The following is a 17,209-nucleotide window of genomic DNA, read 5'->3' as shown; positions in this document are numbered from 1 at the left end:
TTTCCCTCCACTTTACAGAGCTAATCCTGTAAGGAAGGCAGGAAGGAAACATTCTGGTGTTGCTTCTAGCCTAATCTTTATTACACAGCTTGCAGAAACTGCCTCTCCAGTTAACCCTTGTTACATTGTAACAGCTAAGACGAAGCAGCCATCGACCTGAGTGACGTTGAGTTGGCCACACCCACCCAGTCACATGACCACTGATCCCCGCCTTCCCCAGCTGATCATCAGGGCAGAGAACCGGTTTGTTAAATTATTTGAATCCCATCACTGCTCTGCGCAATATTGTAATGTAAACATAAAGTTTGTACTGCAGCCCGTTTTGCTGAGACACCTGTGAAAAACGGGGTGCAATACAAACTTTATGATACAATAATATTGTACAGAGGTACAAAAAGAAGAAAGCCTGTTAGATAAAAGAAGAAACTTACTTCTTAGTTTAAAAATACTCCTCAAGACATAATTCTTGCATGTAGTTTTTCCAGCCGGTTATGAAGTCAGACAAACCCAACTAAAATTGTCTAAACCCAGCCATGAAAAAAAAGAGTGCCCGGCTTTCTACATTGCCCCAAGCTACATTTTGAAAAGAGAAGAAAAACCAACAACAACCCACAACTGGTTGATTCACAAAAGGCACTAAATTATATAAAGGAGTGGCCACATTTGGGGACCTTGAGGGCCACAAAATGTAAGGCAATTAAACTAAATTGGGTAAAACTGGTTTGGGAGATGACATTTTTTAAAATTACATTACTCCAGTTCTGAGCCTTGCATTACTTACCTGCCTTGAATAGTGAGAAATGGTACAATATGTTTTCAACATTATTAGCTAGATAGACTATAGAAAAAACAGGATTTTAGGCTACATGCGTATACACAGACACGCACATACACAAATCACAGCCAAGTTTACACAGCATGCTATGTCAAATCCCCTTGCATGTTAACATAATGCCTGATTTCTCTTTTACCTGAATTCATACTTCCTTTAACCTTTGTGATAGATACGTGTGTCTTGCATATTGCAGTTTTTTTTGTTAATTTCACAGGAAACGCATGCACCCTTCGGAATAACAACAGCAGCCGATTTGGGAAATACATCCAACTTCACTTAAATAGGTATTCACAATTCGCTCACATTGTGATTTTTTAAAAACTTATTGCAATGATCAAGTTTTAGATTTTAAGGTTAGAAAGATAATATTTCCTTTGATTCCAGTTCACCTCCTGGTGATTTTAAGCATTTCTTCCAGGACTTTTACGTTTATAATATAGATTAAAAAAAAAAAGTCAATGGATTTGATCTCCAATCCAATCTGAAGCTCTGGAAAATATATTTGTAAGATGACATATAGGCAGTCCCTGATTTATGACTCAGATTGCAACTGGATTGCTGGTTTTAAGTCACTACAATCATAAGTCAAGGGACTCGTGATCAGATTTTATGACACTTTTTGCAGCAGTCATTAAGCAATTCACTGTGGTTGTGAAACAAATCCACAATCGTTATATGGATGCTGCATTCCTAAGTGTGAACCATTCTTCCAAACTGGTGGTTTTGCCAGAAACCAGCAAAGAAAATGCCAGAAATCGACAAAAAAAAGTCACAGGTTATGGTCACATGATTGGGGCACATTGCCTTTGATCATAAAAGCTCACTGGTTGCCAAGTGCCCAAAATGTGGTCACATGACTGCCATGGGAGGAGCAGGTGGCACGGCACTTCATAATTGCCACAAAAGCTTTAGGGGCCATAAAGCACCCGTTCCAGGCCTGTAATAATGGTCATTAAGCCACCAGTTGTAAGTCAAGGACTGCCTGTATTCTACGCAAGGATTTATGCATTGCATCCAGGGGTGGGATCTAAACAAGCAAGACAACCAATGCGGCATTAAGGTAGAAGGATGGAGCTTGCATTATTCATTGGCATTGGCCATCCTCCCTACTTTGAATACCCATGAAATATGTTGAAACTACATCTCCCAGAATCCTCAGCATTTGTGGCCATTGATTGGCTTTCTTGAAGTATAATCCTTTTTTTTTATCCATTGGGTTAGGAAAGCCTGTGTTGTGAAGAAAGGCCTTTTGGAATAGAACGGGAAATGTACATTTTGCTGATTTTCCACTGCTCTTAAGAGAGTCTATAAATGTAATTTTAAACTGCCATTCTGCAGATCTCAGCTTTTAACAAGCGCTTCCGTTCAGACTTTTCTTCTGGAGAAAACAAGAGTTGCTTATCAAGCCCCCCAGGAAAGGAATTTCCATATTTTTTACCAGGTTTGTGTTTCTATTGTGCTTCATGTGAATCAATAACTTCCTTTTTTAAAATTTGCATGCACATAAAGATGCTCAACAATAGTTTTGCTTTGTTGCTGAGGATCTCAGTACGACTAATATCTTTTTTAAAAAAATGGAATAACTTGTTTGCTTCAATTTTGGGGGGGGAAAATAGGAGGGAGGAATATTAGGTTTATTCACTGTCTTATGTTCATACACACACACACACACACACTATATTATATGTAGGTAGTCCTCAACTTACGACCACAACGTATCCCAAAATTTAGGTTGCTAAGTGAGAAATTTGTTGTGTGAATTTTGCCCAGTTTTACAACTTTTCTTGCCACATTTGTTAAATGAACCAATGTAGTTGTTAAATTAGTAACAAGGTTACAAATTCGAACGTTCACTAAGCAAACTGTTGTAAGTCGAGGACTACCTGTACCTACTCAGAACAGCTTACATCGGTGATGGCTAACCTTTTTCTCCTCTCATGTTGAAATCCACACCCATAATGCAATGCGCGCACAATCCCCACCCCACCCCCTGCAAATGTTCGTGACCCCCGTGCATACATGTGACCACCACCCCCACTTCCTATTTTGGGCCTAGCAGGCCTCCCTGAAGCCTCCTGAAACCAAAATTGGGGCACAGGGGGTGCCACATAACACCCGTGCTCCCCCCCCCCACTCCCGTGCATGCATGCACATCTCCCACATGTACGGGAGAGACCCAGAAATCTGCTGGCTGGCAGGAGGCATGCGCACATTCATGGTGGAGCTGAGCTGGGTGACGGCTTGCATGCCCACCAGTGGCACGCATGCCATAGGTTCGCCATCATGGGCTTGCACCCTGCAAGGCTACCTTTAACACCATCAGACAAAAACACCTGCCTATCCCGGATCCTTGGGAAGGATTTGATAGGTGACAAATATGCCACATCCAGTCGACCAACCATAATGTGCCAGCAAAGTAAAAAATTCTTTGAACTGAGCCTGACTTCTAGAAGCATTGCAAATTTAGCCATTCCAGGCAGGGGTGGGTTCCTGCCAGTTCTAAGCTCTCCTATAGAAGAGGTTCCACAAATCTACAGTGCCGTTTAGAACTGGTTCCAGGTCCACCCCCCCTGCCCGTCTGCACATCATCAAGATGAAGAGCGAGAGGAGGAATTCTGGGAGTTGAAGTCCACAAGTCTTAAAGCTGTCAAGTTTGAACACCCCTGGGGTTGTTTTTCCTAAAGGGTTAGGGGTGCAAGGAACTTGTAACTTGACAGCTTTAAGACTTGCGTGCTTCAAATGCCAAAGTTTCTGAGCCAACATTTTTGTTGCTAAACAAAAGCATTGTTAAATGAGTTTCACCACATTTTACAAGTTGACCACGCCCACCCAGTCACATGGCCAGCAAGCCACTCCCACAAAGCAGGCCACACCTACAGAAGAGGTTCTAAAAAGTTTTGAAACCCACCACTGATTCCAGGGATGCAAAAGGGGGTTGCCATTGTCTTCTTTCCATAATTTCCCAATTTATCCTGTAATTCTTCGTAGTCTCCCATCCAAATACTAATCCAGATCCATTCCTTCTCAGCTGTAAGTTTAGCTACCAGATGCCTATGAAACTTACGTCTAATGGTTAAACCATAGCTGCTTTTAAGTATTGATCCTGCTGCCATCATTGTGTTCAAGCTCACTTAATAACCTAGTTTCTGAATTCTCTCAATATAGTATGCCCGATTAATATTAACTTTGGGTGCAGAGGGTAGCATGTTATACAGCTGGTTTGGTTTGGTTTGTTTCCAGCAGATGCCACCACTCAGCTGGTACTGGCTGACCTAAAAAAAATGAAAAAAGTTCAGATCTGGTTAGACTTTGGACAGGAGGCCACCAGGAGATCCCAGAAATGTAAGCTAGAAGTTGCCAAATTCAACTTCACTATACAAATTCAGTAAACGGGTTAATTCAATAAGCCCATTCAGCAGGTCCTGTAAGTGTAGCTGTATGAGGATGACAGTCAGTACCTAGGTAAGACACCAATGTAGATTTGAGGGAAATTGCCAAGGTGTTTTCTTACTTTCCAGATTGCAAAAGGAGCCACGCAGGATGAGCGCCGAGAATGGGACCTTCTGGACAGTGTGCGTTTCTGTTGGCTTCCAAATTCTGAAAAGACACTAGAAGGTAGCATTTGAAAACCCAGATCTTGTAAAAGGCCTTTAGGTGTTTGTTTGTTTTTTAAAGAAAGGGAGGAAATTGACTATAAGCCTAAATAAATAAAATGTAATGCAATTAATATAATTTCCTTGAGATGAATTGCTGTTACAGAAAAGACAACTAGATGAAAACTGCTGGAGCAAATTATAGCAGTAATAGCAATAGCAGTAGACTTATATACCGCTTCATAGGCCTTTCAGGCCTCTCTAAGCGGTTTACAGAGAGTCAGCATATTGCCCCCAACAATCTGGGTCCTCATTTTACCCACCTCGGAAGGATGGAAGGCTGAGTCAACCCTGAGCCGGTGAGATTTGAACCGCTGACCTGCTGATCTAGCAGTAGCCTGCAGTGCTGCATTTAACCACTGCGCCACCTTGGCTCTGAGGCTAGCATTCAAACAAAGATAAGAACAAACTTCTATGATGAACTCCTATGCCTTTAAAAAAAAAAACTCTTAGTCCTATTCATTTGAAAGGATTTATACATAATTTCTGAGGCACTTCAGTAAGATTATTTAATTGGAATTTAGTCCCCAGCAAGTCCTGGGATTTTGATTTGGTTTTAGAAAATGTATTACTTTGTTTATAATTTCTGAGATACTGTACTTCAGTAGAATTACTTATCGTAATTAGAGCTTAGTCCCCAGCAAGCCCTGGGATTTTGGCTTGGTTTTAGAAATTTTATTTATTTGTTTGTTTATAATTTCTGAGGTACTTCAGTAGGATTATTTAATTGGAACTTAGTCCCCAGCAAGCCCTGGGATTTTGGTTTGGTTTTAGAAGATTTATTTATTTAGAAAATATATATTGCTTCAGAACTCACTCTTGGTGACCCCTGACAGCTATTGGGGATGAAACCCCAACACAAAAACTAATAATCTCTCCCCACCCATCCCCATTTCTCTCAGTACTGCCTGGATGGGCAACTTGAGGATTCCCAAATTTCAAAGTTTAATGCGAGAGGTAGGGAAAATACTTTTTAAGTACAAGAAAAATGACAGTATTTTGTTTTTTTATTTCATGAAAGAGAAAATAAATTTGCTTTTGTCCCATCCATGCTGATCTTCGGCTTGAGCAGTTTGGCCTAATGCATGTGCAATACCAGTGCATGTTAAGTCAAGCTGTTGGTTCAGCTGTAGCAGCAAATCATTGTTAGGCCTTGTAAATCATAGTTTGGGACTACATAAGAACCACCTGATCTTCAGGGGAGAAGAGAGAAAACCTCTATCTTAACTAATGTCTCTTTGCCTTGTAGAAGACTGTTTTGATGTGACTCGGGAGGCCATGACCCACTTGGGTATGGACAGTTTCACCCAGAAAAATGTTTTCAAGGTCAGTTAAACCTTGGCTCAATATCAGTTAGATTGATTGAAAGGATTTGTAAGGCCACCTAATCAGCACATATTGATCTTTGAGGGTGATTTACAATATCCTGAATTTCAGCAGCCTGGCTTCATGCCATTTTTGGCTGGGTTTCTTTTCAAATCTTCTGCTGGTCAATTTCCAATAAACACAGTTTCTGAGTATGGATCCTTTTTTTAAAAAAAAAAACATGTTTTATTTGCAGTTTTCTTTTTACACCATGCATATTTTGTGAACAGTGCATTGACTGGGTCAATTTTTTTTAAAACAACACTAAGAATAATAATACAAATACATTTATGTAATCCTAATCTTCCAACTTCATATTATTCTCTCTTTATAATTCTTTATCATTTTTCCCATTAATTCATTTAAACATAGATAGCATTTCTTTGCGCCATGTATTTCTTATCCCCTACTAAATTACTAACATTTAATATTTTAAAAATTGCTCATTCCACCATAACTTCAATATTCCAAATTGTAGGATTACTAATAAAGCCAAATATTAACAATATTTAATCAATCCCGGGTGTATCTCAAAATCCCCACAATTTTTAGTCCTTAATAATTTAAATTCACAACATAATTTAACATACAATTAATGTTAATACAATTAGGTTAAACCTAAATTTTCATCTACTAGGCTTGTATTATCTATTAGTGTATATATACCACTATTTTCCCTACTTGTATTTTTCCATTTTATTAATATATTTTCTCATTATCCGTCATCTCCTAACCTTTTTGAAATTCTATCATTTGTTGACTTTTTAGGCAGCCTTTTATGGATCCTTGTTCAGCCCCAAAACATCACCCATACAGAATACAGAAAAGCCAACTAGTTGAACGATCTCTTTTTGTTACAGATACTAGCTGGCCTTCTCCATTTGGGAAATATTCAGTTCTGCGAGTCAGAAGATGAGGCACATCTTTGTGAGTTAGAAGATCTGGCCAAAGGTGAGCTGCCCATGAACCAGACTTCCAGTCTCAAAACAATCTAGTTTCAGCTTTGCGGAATCATGGTTTAAATCATGGCTGAAGATGGTGTAAAACCAGTCAGTTGGAGCTTATTCAGCAAAGTACGTCATAATACAGTTACCGTATTTTTCAGAGTATAAGACGCATCCTTTTCCCTCAAAAAAGAGGGTGAAAATCTGGGTGCGTCTTATACATTGAATACAACATTTTTGGTGTACCAAAACCCCACCCCCTTAGCACAAATGGCCATGCATAGCCTTTAGGAGGCTTCCAGAGTGCTCCGGGAGGCTGGAGAGGGCAAATATGAGCAAAAAACGGGCAGTTCTTTGCTCGTCCACCCACAGCCCCCAGGAACACTCTATAAGCCTCCTAAAGGCTATGCATGCGCTCTCTCTCTCTCTCTCTCTCTCTCTCCCTCCCTCCCTCCCTCCCTCCCTCCCTCCCTCTCTCTCTCTCTCTCTCTCTCTCTCTCTCTCTCTCTCTTTGACAAAATTGGGCCCGTTTTTGCGAAAAACGGGCTGTTTTTTGGAGGTCTACAGAGTGCAAAACCTTTTTTTTTTTAATTTGCCTCTTCAAAATCTTGGTACGCTTTATACTCTGGTGCATCTTAGAGTCTGAAAAATACGGTAGTCCTTGATTTACAACAGTTCATTTGGTGTCTCTTCATAGTTACAATGGCACTGAAAAAGTGACTTATGACCATTTTTCACACTTATGACCGTTGCAGCATCCCTACGGTCACATCATTTACATTCAGATGCTTGACAACTGCTTGACAACTGCTTGACAACTGACTCAGATTTATGACGGTTGCTGCATTCCTGGGTCCTCCTTTGCTCAAGCAAAGTCAAGGAGGACACCAGATTCACTCAACAACTGTGTTACTAATTTGAGAACTGCAGTGATTCACTTAAAAAATGTGGCAAGAAAAGTCGTAAAATGAAGTGAACTCACTTAACAAATTTCTCACTTAACAACATAAATTTTGGGCTCAGTTGTGGTCATAATTGAGGGCTAACTATGATGTAGGAACCCTGTCGGTTATCCAACAGATCTTTGTATTTATATAGTGTGTGTGTGTGTTTGTGTGTGTAGTTGTTGACTTAGAAAATTTTAGGATGATAGTCGTTTTCTCATTTCGTATTTCTGAACCACCCATAGATCAAGCCAATATATTCTCTCCTAAGCTTTATATTGTAGAGCAGAAATTTAGCCAGGTTATTTTAAGAAAAAAGTGGCTAACTTTTTTTTTTTTTTGGTTTGTTTTTAATGATTCTTTTAAACCAAGGCTTCGCAGAAACAGCCTCCCGGCTTTTAAGAGTGCCTGTGGAACAGTTGTTGGACACACTCAGGATCCGGACGATAACCGCTGGGAAACAACGGCAGGTGTTCAAGAAGCCTTGCCTCAAGGCAGACTGTGAAACAAGGAGGGACTGTCTGGCCAAGGTGATTTATGCCAGGTAAGTCCTTACACCAGCATGGCTGCCTGCCTGGGGGAATTCTGGGAACTGAAGTCCATTCCTTTTCATGTTGCCAAGGTTGAAAAACACTGCCTTGGGTACTTCACCAAAGCATCAAACGTTCATCGAATGCCCTTAAAAATCTGTGTTTTCATTCACATTTTAAGATGGCTGTGTATCTTTGCTATTTTAGCCGATAGATCTCTGTTTGTGCACCTCTCGCTATTCTATTCCTTAAAATCTCATTGCCTCCTTGAGGCCTACCTGGAGCGTAAGCTAACTGGAAGGAAAAGCATAACCTTCATGATTGATTAGCTTCAGTCCTGTTTATGACACTCGCCTACAATTCCGTATTTGCGTTTCCGGCTTCTTTGTTGCTATGCAAAAGCATATCTGCCTCTGGCACAGTTTTTCATCTTTCTTGCAGGATCTTTGACTGGCTGGTATCTGTGATCAACGAAAGCATCTGTGCCTCAAATTCCGTGTGGAACAACTTCATAGGTATTCTTTGGAGCCATCTTGGGTGCATAACTGCTGACAGAAATAGTTAGAATCCAAACTAAATAATGTCCTGCACATTGAACCTTCTGCAACCTGGGAATCACCCAGTTTCTTCCAGGGTGCTGATTATTACCTTTACAGCCTTAAATGGCTTGGGATGAGGCTACAGGTAATCCTCAACGACCGCAATTGAGCACAACATTTCTGTTGCTAAGCAAGACAATTGTTAAGTGAGTTTCCCCCATTTCACAGCCCTTTTTGCCACAGTTGTTAAGGGAACCACTGCAGTTGTTAAGTGAAACATGTGGTCTTTAAGAGAAACTGGCTTCCCCATTGACTTTGCTTCACCTCCAGGTTTACTAGATGTTTACGGTTTCGAATCTTTTGCGGTAAACCACTTGGAACAGCTCTGCATCAACTACGCCAACGAGAAACTGCAGCAGCATTTTGTCGGCCATTTTCTAAAGGCTCAACAGGTAATACTTCGCCAGTGAATTTTCTTCTGCAAATATCAGTCGTTGTGTCCCGGGGGTCTTTGGGCAAATTGAAATCACCTTCTCCCTTCCCTGCTATTTTCCTATGATTTTGATTCCTCCAGGAAGAATACGCTGAGGAAGGTCTGGAATGGTCCTTTGTAAACTACCAAGATAATCAAACCTGCCTGGACGCCATTGAAGGGAATCCTGTGAGCATCTTCTCCTTGCTCAATGAGGTAGGTCCAAAGCTTCCCTTTCTTCCCTTTCAAATAAAGTCTATTCCATCATCACCAGAGCTATCCAAGGCAGAAGAGGCTAAACTTGCACTGTATGACAATACCAATGCTTGAAGCAAGGCATAAGGAAAAACAAAGGAGGCAGTAGCTCAAAAAGGGTGGCTCGGTGGCTAAGACGCTGAGCTTGTCGATCAGAGAGGTCAGCAGTTTGGCGGTTCGAATCCTAGCACTGTGTAACAGAGTGAGCTCCTGTTACTTGTCCCAACCTAGCAGTTTGAAAGCACGTGAAAAATAAAAGTAGAAAAACAGGGACCACCTTTGGTGGGAAGGTAACAGCGTTCCATGCGCCTTTGGTGTTGAGTCACGCCAGCCACATGACCACGGAGACCTCTTCGGACAGCGCTGGCTCTTTGGCTTTGAAACGAAGTTGAGCACCGCCCCCTAGAGTCAGGAACGTCTAGCACATACGTGTGAAGGGAACCTTTTATCTTTTCCTAAAAGGCACAAATGAGTGCATGATTTAAAGGCCACAGAATTTGTCCCAAAGGCGCTTTTTCAAGGGGCAACTGGACTTCCTTTGTTTTTCCTTCAAGATGTTTTGCTTCTCATCCACAGTTCCCTGTAAATAGGCCTGCGCGTGCACAGAACATTAAAAAACGCTCAAAAAACATGCTGCAGCGAGCAGGGAACCGGTTCGGAGGCATAACCAGCCTGGGTTGCTACCGGTTCTGTGACCCAGGCCTGGTTTGGCCGAACCGGTAGCAACCCACCTCTGGACTGGATGGTGGGGAATGGAAGGATTTATACTCCTTGCAGACAGCTGGTCATTTGCATCCTTTTAGAGGGTCCTTGAGGCCACTTGGAGATTTACCTGTGTCCTCAAGGTCACCTGAGTGATGCAAATGGGTTCAAAGCCTTCTTGGAACTGCCAAAAGTGTGTTGTAAAGGATGGGTGGTGTTGTATCCCCCTCACCCCCCCCTTCTGTTGAGAGAGGGCTGTTCAGTTCTGACATAGATGGCCTCTTTGACCCCCCTTTTAAAACAGTGGTCCTCTCTGTCCAGAACGTGGACTTTGCTATCTTCAAAGATTGAGAACCTCCACAGACATTGACCATGGCATTGGATTTCCCCCCCTTTTTGGACTCCTCCAACATACTCGTCTATGCCTAAATTTGGTTGGCGCTGCTGCTGCTCCTTTTCCTCCTCACAGCCAACTTTTCCCCACTGTGCCCCTCTTTCCTTTGGCAGGCCTGTCGCCTTAACTGGACCTCCAATGCTGCGCAGTTTCAAAGTCGGATTGAGATGGCTCTGTCCAAGAACGCCTGTGTAAGCCGAGAGAAATTTAGGAAGGAGCCAAACTTCATTGTATCCCATTATGCTGGTAGCGTCTGCTATCGAATTGAGAGTATGGTGGAAAAAAATAAGGTATGTTTGGTTAGCACTTACGTTTCTTAATTTAAATGGGAGATAGGGAAACCAGAGAGCTCTCAGTTGTTTTTTGGTAAGTGCCCATTTGAAAATGAGGCCAAAATCAAATTTCATTGGTGCAATTTTTCACGGATATTTAATTCTTCGGTAAAATAAAGCTTTTGATAGGTTTAATGCGTGGGCAATTAAAGAAAATGATCCAGTTGTTTAAAAAAGCAAAGCGTAGTTCAAGTCTCAGTACCCCCCCTCTCTCTCTCTCCCTCTCTCTCTCTCATCCCTCTTCCTTCTTCCCTCCCTCCGTCTCTCCCTCTCGCTCTCCCTCCCTCTCCCCCTCTCCCCCCCTACTTCCCTCTGTCTCTCTCCCCCTCCCTCCTTCCCTCCCTCTCTCTCTCTCCCTCCTCCTTCCCTCTGTCTCTCTCTCCCTCCCTCTCTCTCTCTCCCTCCCTCTCTCCCTCCCTCCTTCCCTCCCTCCGTCTCTCCTTTCCTCCGTCTCTCCCTCCCTCTCTGTCTCTCTCCCTCACTCCCTCCGTCTCTCCCTCTCTCTCCCCCTCCCTCCTTCCCTCTCTCTCTCCCCTCTCTCTCCCCCTCCTTCCCTCTGTCTCTCTCTTCCTCCCTCTCTCCCTACCTCCCTCTCTCTCTCCCTCCTTCCCTCCCTCTGTTTCTCCTTCCCTCCCTCCCTCTCTCCCCTCTCTCTCCCCCTCCTTCCCTCTGTCTCACTCTCCCTCCCTCTCTCCCTACCTCCCTCTCTCTCTCCCTCCTTCCCTCCCTCCGTTTCTCCCTTCCTCCATCTCTTCCTCCCTCTCTGTCTCTCTCCCTCCCTCCGTCTCTCCCTCTCTGTCTCTTTCTCTCTCTCTCCCCCTCCCTCTGTCTCTCTCTCTCTCACACTCCCTCCTTTCATCTCTATCTTCTTCCCTCCCTCCATCTCTCCCTCCCTCTCTCTCTCTCTGCCTCATTTTCTTATTATTTTCTGATATAACAAATATCACCCTTTTAAAAGTGAGTTGTAAAAATAGGAAGGATGCTGTCACAGAGAAGGTCCCTGCACATGCCACTTGAATCTTTGGTAACAGGGAACAGCACCAATTTAAACCATCATCTGCTGACCTTACAGGCCAAAAGAATGCACAAGATAACATTTATTGATATACAATATATGAATATTTTTTCCACACCATTTTATCTAAGGAAAAAATTCTCCTGCAGTTCCTCCAACAATAGTATGATACCATCCCCACAAAATTTTAAATTTTGTGCACAGATGCACTAATAAATATTATATATCTGGCTGTTGGTTGGGGTCTCCTTTCTGAAGCTTTTGTGTAGCAAAAAGGTTAGATATATATATATATATATATAAACTTTTCTGTAGTTCATGGTTTGAAATACATGAGGTACTAATATCACTCTATAAAGCCCTAGTAAGACCACGCCTAGAATCCTGCATCCAGTTTTGGTTGCCACGATGTAGAAAAGATGTGGAGACTCTGGAAAGAGTGCAGAGAAGAGCAACAAAGATGATGAGGGGACTGGAGTCTAAAACATAAGATGAATGGTTGCAGGAATTGGGCATGGCTAGTCTAGGGAAGAGAAGGACCAGGATAGCAATCTTCCAATATTTGAGGGGCTGCAACAGAGAGGAAGGGGGTCAAGCTATTTTCGAAGGCACCCGAAGGCCAGACAAGGAATAATGGATGGAAAGTGATCAAGGAGAGATTCAACCTGGAAAAAGGAAGAATTTTCTGACAGTGAGAGCAGTCGATCAATAGAACAGAAGTTTCCTTCAGAGGTTATGGGAGCTTCATCACTGGAAGCTTTCAAGAAGAGACTAGACTGCCATCCATCAGAAATGATGTAGGGTCTCCTGCTTGAGCGGGGAGTTTGGACTAGATGACCTATAGGGTCCCTTCCAACTCTGTTAATTTGTTAAATCTGTTTCTGCCTGGAGTAGACGTACTCCATCCATTAAGCAGTTCCATCCAATAGGATCTAGAAAGTGGCCTGCTCTGTAGTGGCACCCACCCTTCGGAACACCAGCCCTCCCTCCCTCCCTCCCAAGATACATTGGGGGCGGAGCAAGGACTGGAATTTTTATCAGAAGCCCTTTCTGCTGCAACACTCAAATGCACTTAGAATTTGTTCTGTATGTTTATGGTTCGCTATGACAAAGTCTGGTAATTCGTCTGCTTCTGTTTTTTTGTTGTAGAAAAGACAGGACACGCAAGCCAGCTCTTCAGGGAAGGAAATGTTTATTGCGCAGGTTCGGGAACAATGGCCTGAACCAAGAGTGAAAGTCAGGAAATTCCTTATATAGATTATCGCTTTCAGCTAAAGCCATCTGTTAGTTTTGGAAACACCCCTCAAGATTTGCCCTTGAGTTACAGCAATATTATGTCTACAGGAAGTTATAATACATAGTCAGCCAACGGTCAACTATAGCATACATTTGAGGAACTAAAATGTGTCTTCCAGACAGATTTACAGTCAAGCCAGCAAATAGGTTAAATTAGATACTTTGCTTCAGCAGATTTCATGTGTTTCTAACCCGTGTCTAACCGCACCATGTCCTAAAAGCAAACCTTTGCAATTTCTATATATGAACAGTTAAAGCTTAATATCATGAGACCCTAGTTTGGGTTCAGGCTTGGGGTCTACTTTGGTTCAGCCTGCCACCTCATTTTCTTTAAAAAATACAGGATCCTGTTCCCCCGGAGTTGGTCCTATTGCTGCAACAATCCCAGGACACCTTGCTTCAGAAACTGTTTCCTGTCGAAGAGACACACAGCAAACCTGACGAAAATGATACAAAGGCTCAAGCAAAACCTGCACTTGTCACAGTCGTCTCAAAATTTAAGGTTCGTCCCATTTACAGATTTCAATTTAGATTGTGCTTCATTTCTCCTCCCCTCCCTTCCCCCCCCCCAATGCTTTCCTCCTACAGTAGTGAGCCCCCAAACCTGTATTTGTTAAACCAAAGGAAGAGGAGGAAGTGAGATTCTTAGAACAGGAGATCACAGGTAAGGGAGGCAGGATGGTCTTCTGGGATGCTGTACGAGCAGAGGACAAATCGTTAAAGTGTAAGAAGTAGAGCCGAGGTGGCGCAGTGGTTAAATGCAGCACTGCAGGCTACTTCAGCTGACTGCAGTTCTGCAGTTCGGCTGTTCAAATCTCACCGGCTCAGGGTTGACTCAGCCTTCCATCCTTCCGAGGTGGGTAAAATGAGGACCCGGATTGTTGTTGGGGGCAATATGCTGACTCTGTAAACCGCTTAGAGAGGCCTGAAAGCCCTATGAAGCGGTATATAAGTCTAACTGCTATGCTATTGCTATTGCTATAATCCTCAGTTACCAGCCGTTTGTTCAATGACCATTTGAAATCGTAACAGAACCGAATAAGTAATGCAGTTAGTCCTTGATTTATGACCCCCACTGAGTCCAACATTTCTGTTGCTAAGTGAGATGGTGGCAAAGTGAGTTTTGCCCATTTTATGACCTTCCTTGCCATAGTTGTTAAGTGAATCACGGCAGTTGTTAAGTTAGCAACCCTGCTGTTAAGAGAATCTGATATACCCATAGTTTATCGGAAGATCATAAAAGGGGGATTACATGGCTCCCAGACACGGTGACCGTCATAAATGCGAGTCACTTGGTAATGTCTGAATTTTGATCACGTGACCATAGGAATGCTGCAATGGTTATAAGTGTGAAAGATAAAGATAAGTGACATTTTTCAATGCCATGGTAACTTTGAAGGGTCACGAAAAGAACTGTTGTAAATCAAGGACTAATTGTACTTTTGAATAGTCACTAAAAGAACTATCGCAAGTCGAGGACTACCTGTACTTCCGGCTGGTCTTTGAAGTTCTGACCATCCCAGGACCCTGCAGTCACATGATCACGATTTGGACACTTGGCAACCAGCTGCCGCTTAGGATGACTGCACCACCCCACAGTGACATGATTCCCATTTGCAGCCTTGCCTGCCAGCTTCCCATAAGCAAAGACATAGGGGAAGCCGGCAGGAAAAACCTCAAATTATTCCAGTCAGTCCAGTGGTGGGTTCCGGATTCCGTTCCTACCACTATGGTTGTAACGGCCCTGGAGTCACCCACATGTATGTGCGTGGTGCACGGTGCGCGCATGTGTTGTAGCGTCAAATGACGCTTCTGCAAGCCTCTGCAACGCTCCAGCTGCTCGGCCATGCACGTGCGTGGAAGCGCCAAAAGCTTAAAGCACAGGTAAGAAGCTCGGGCGGGTGGGCCCTCCGGAGCACGGTACCCAGTGCTCTGGGCAGGATCCGGTACACCCATACCGGGGCGTACCGCCTGCAACCCACCACTGAGTCAGTCCCTTGGCTTCACATAGTGCCCTGCTTCCCCCAGCTTTACTTTGCTTTGCTTTCACATCCTGCTTCCCCCAGGCTTCTTATGAGGCGTGATTCCGATGAGTGTAGCAGGCACAGATTGCAGCTGGCTGCAGTGGGAAGGGATAAAACCAGGAGACAATATGTATTTGGGATGCCTTAGAAAAGAGCCATGCTAATGAATTGCAGCTTTGAACAGGAATGCATTATGCTGCAGATCAGTTCTTTTCTTTCCAAAAGCCTCAAGAGCCCATTTCTCTTGTTTCTCCTGCAGGGTTCCCTCGAGCAGCTGATGGAGATCCTGCACAGCACCACCCCGCACTACATCCGGTGCATTAAGCCCAACACAGACTGCAAGGCGGCTGTTTTCAGAAAAGAGGAGGTGACCTGTACACTATTTATTTATTTATTTATTTATGTTTTCCCCTACACCCCTCAAGGGCACCTTATAGCAGTGTTTCTCAACCTGGCTGGGGGATTCTGGGAGTTGAAGTCCACAGAACTTCAAGTCTCCAAGGTTGAGAAACACTGCCTTATAGGGCAGGGGTATCAAACTCAAGGCCCATGGGCGCTTAGATCTGGCCCATGGAATGAAATGAAAATAAGGAAAATAAGTACTAGGGGAGACATGATAGCAGTCTTCCAATATCTCAGGGGCTGCCACAAAAAAGAGGGAGTCAAACTATTCTCCAAGGCACCTGAGGGCAGGACAAGAAGCAATGGGTGGAAACTAATCAAGGAGAGAAGCAACTTAGAACTAAGGAGAAATTCCCTGACGGTTAGAACAATTAATCACAACTTGTCTCCAGAAGTTGTGAATGCTCCAACACTGGAAGTCTTTAATAAGATGTCGGATAACCATTTGCCTGAAATGGTGTAGGGTTTCCTGTCTAGGCAGAGGATTGGACTAGAAGACCTCCAAGGTCCCTTCCAACTCTGTTATTCTATTCTATTCTACTCTTATCCTTTGGACTTTTTCTCCAACCTTCATTTAGAACCTGCCTCCTGGTAATTAAAATCCACTTCAAGCTCTGAAATGAGAATGGAGAAGTATTCACCTTCCTCTGGGCTTCTTTCAGATATTCGTCATATCCCTTCAAGGTCAATTTTTATCAAGATACCCAACATATCCAGCACTTTCAGTTTCCCTTTGTAGAATTTAGTTTCTACACCGCTTATGGTTCTTATTGCACTTCTCAGACCCTTCTGTCTCTGAAGGCTTCTTGGAGTGTGTGTGTCAAGGTTCCAAAAAACACCCCCAATGAAATAAAACTCCCAAGTTTCCTCCAAGTTCCAATTTATTAGAGTTGTCATCTGGGAAAAATCTGAAAGCTTCCAGGTTTTCCCCACCCAAAAGAAAGTCCAAGCCCCTGCCCCAACACCCACAAGTCTAACACATGGTCCTAATCTTTGTTACCACAAAGACAGATTCCTCCCATCCACATCCGGCCATGTGCAGGGACAAAAGTGACCTTGACTTTCTGAGAAAGAATGTTGTTATGGCTACATATCACCCAACTCCAAATAATCCCACCTCCCATTTTTCCCACGGTAGAAAGTGTGGCAGGCCTGAAGTCCAAAAACATGGCTTGCAGGTCTGACAGGGTGATCCCCAGGAGTGGGAAGAGTTTTTGGGGTGGTGCATTCTTCAAAGCTGCTTTCTGTTCCAGGTTCTGCAGCAGTTGGAGGCATGTGGCATTGTGGAAACTGTCAACATCAGTGCAGCTGGCTTTCCAGTTAGGTAAAGAGGTTGCATTTCTTTCCTTATTTATGATTTTCCTGGCTTGTATATTTTTTCCTGCATTTTTCTCTCATTGCCCTGATAATATTTGGAAATGGTTTGTATACCTACAGTAATTATCATCTCATTCCCAATAAGTTGAGTTGTCAGTGGTGGGAGAGGATTCCCCCCCTTTTTTAAAAA

The 17,209-nt window shown here is 43.2% G+C and overlaps 1 protein-coding gene across 1 annotated transcript in view; it reads left to right on the top strand.

Moving 5' to 3' along the window:
• The window catches only part of MYO19 (myosin XIX), a 54,248-nt gene that overhangs the window by 23,384 nt on the left and 13,655 nt on the right, over nt 1–17,209 (top strand). Inside the window, exons 7-19 of the mRNA XM_087717716.1 lie at nt 1,050–1,119; nt 2,174–2,276; nt 4,354–4,450; nt 5,738–5,814; nt 6,714–6,804; nt 8,114–8,285; nt 8,713–8,786; nt 9,141–9,262; nt 9,385–9,498; nt 10,747–10,923; nt 13,620–13,778; nt 15,560–15,667; nt 16,956–17,026. Coding sequence (XP_087573842.1) covers nt 1,050–1,119; nt 2,174–2,276; nt 4,354–4,450; nt 5,738–5,814; nt 6,714–6,804; nt 8,114–8,285; nt 8,713–8,786; nt 9,141–9,262; nt 9,385–9,498; nt 10,747–10,923; nt 13,620–13,778; nt 15,560–15,667; nt 16,956–17,026 — 1,435 coding nt within the window. The remainder of the gene's footprint in view (nt 1–1,049; nt 1,120–2,173; nt 2,277–4,353; nt 4,451–5,737; nt 5,815–6,713; nt 6,805–8,113; nt 8,286–8,712; nt 8,787–9,140; nt 9,263–9,384; nt 9,499–10,746; nt 10,924–13,619; nt 13,779–15,559; nt 15,668–16,955; nt 17,027–17,209) is intronic.

This window comes from Thamnophis sirtalis, unplaced genomic scaffold (assembly GCF_051295495.1).
Source record: "Thamnophis sirtalis isolate CommonGarterSnake01/CBP01778 unplaced genomic scaffold, rThaSir2_p1.2 scaffold_6, whole genome shotgun sequence".
Classification (NCBI taxonomy): domain Eukaryota; kingdom Metazoa; phylum Chordata; class Lepidosauria; order Squamata; family Natricidae; genus Thamnophis; species Thamnophis sirtalis.
The sequence above is the reverse complement of the archived record's forward strand: the minus strand, read 5'-3'. Positions and strand labels throughout refer to the sequence as shown.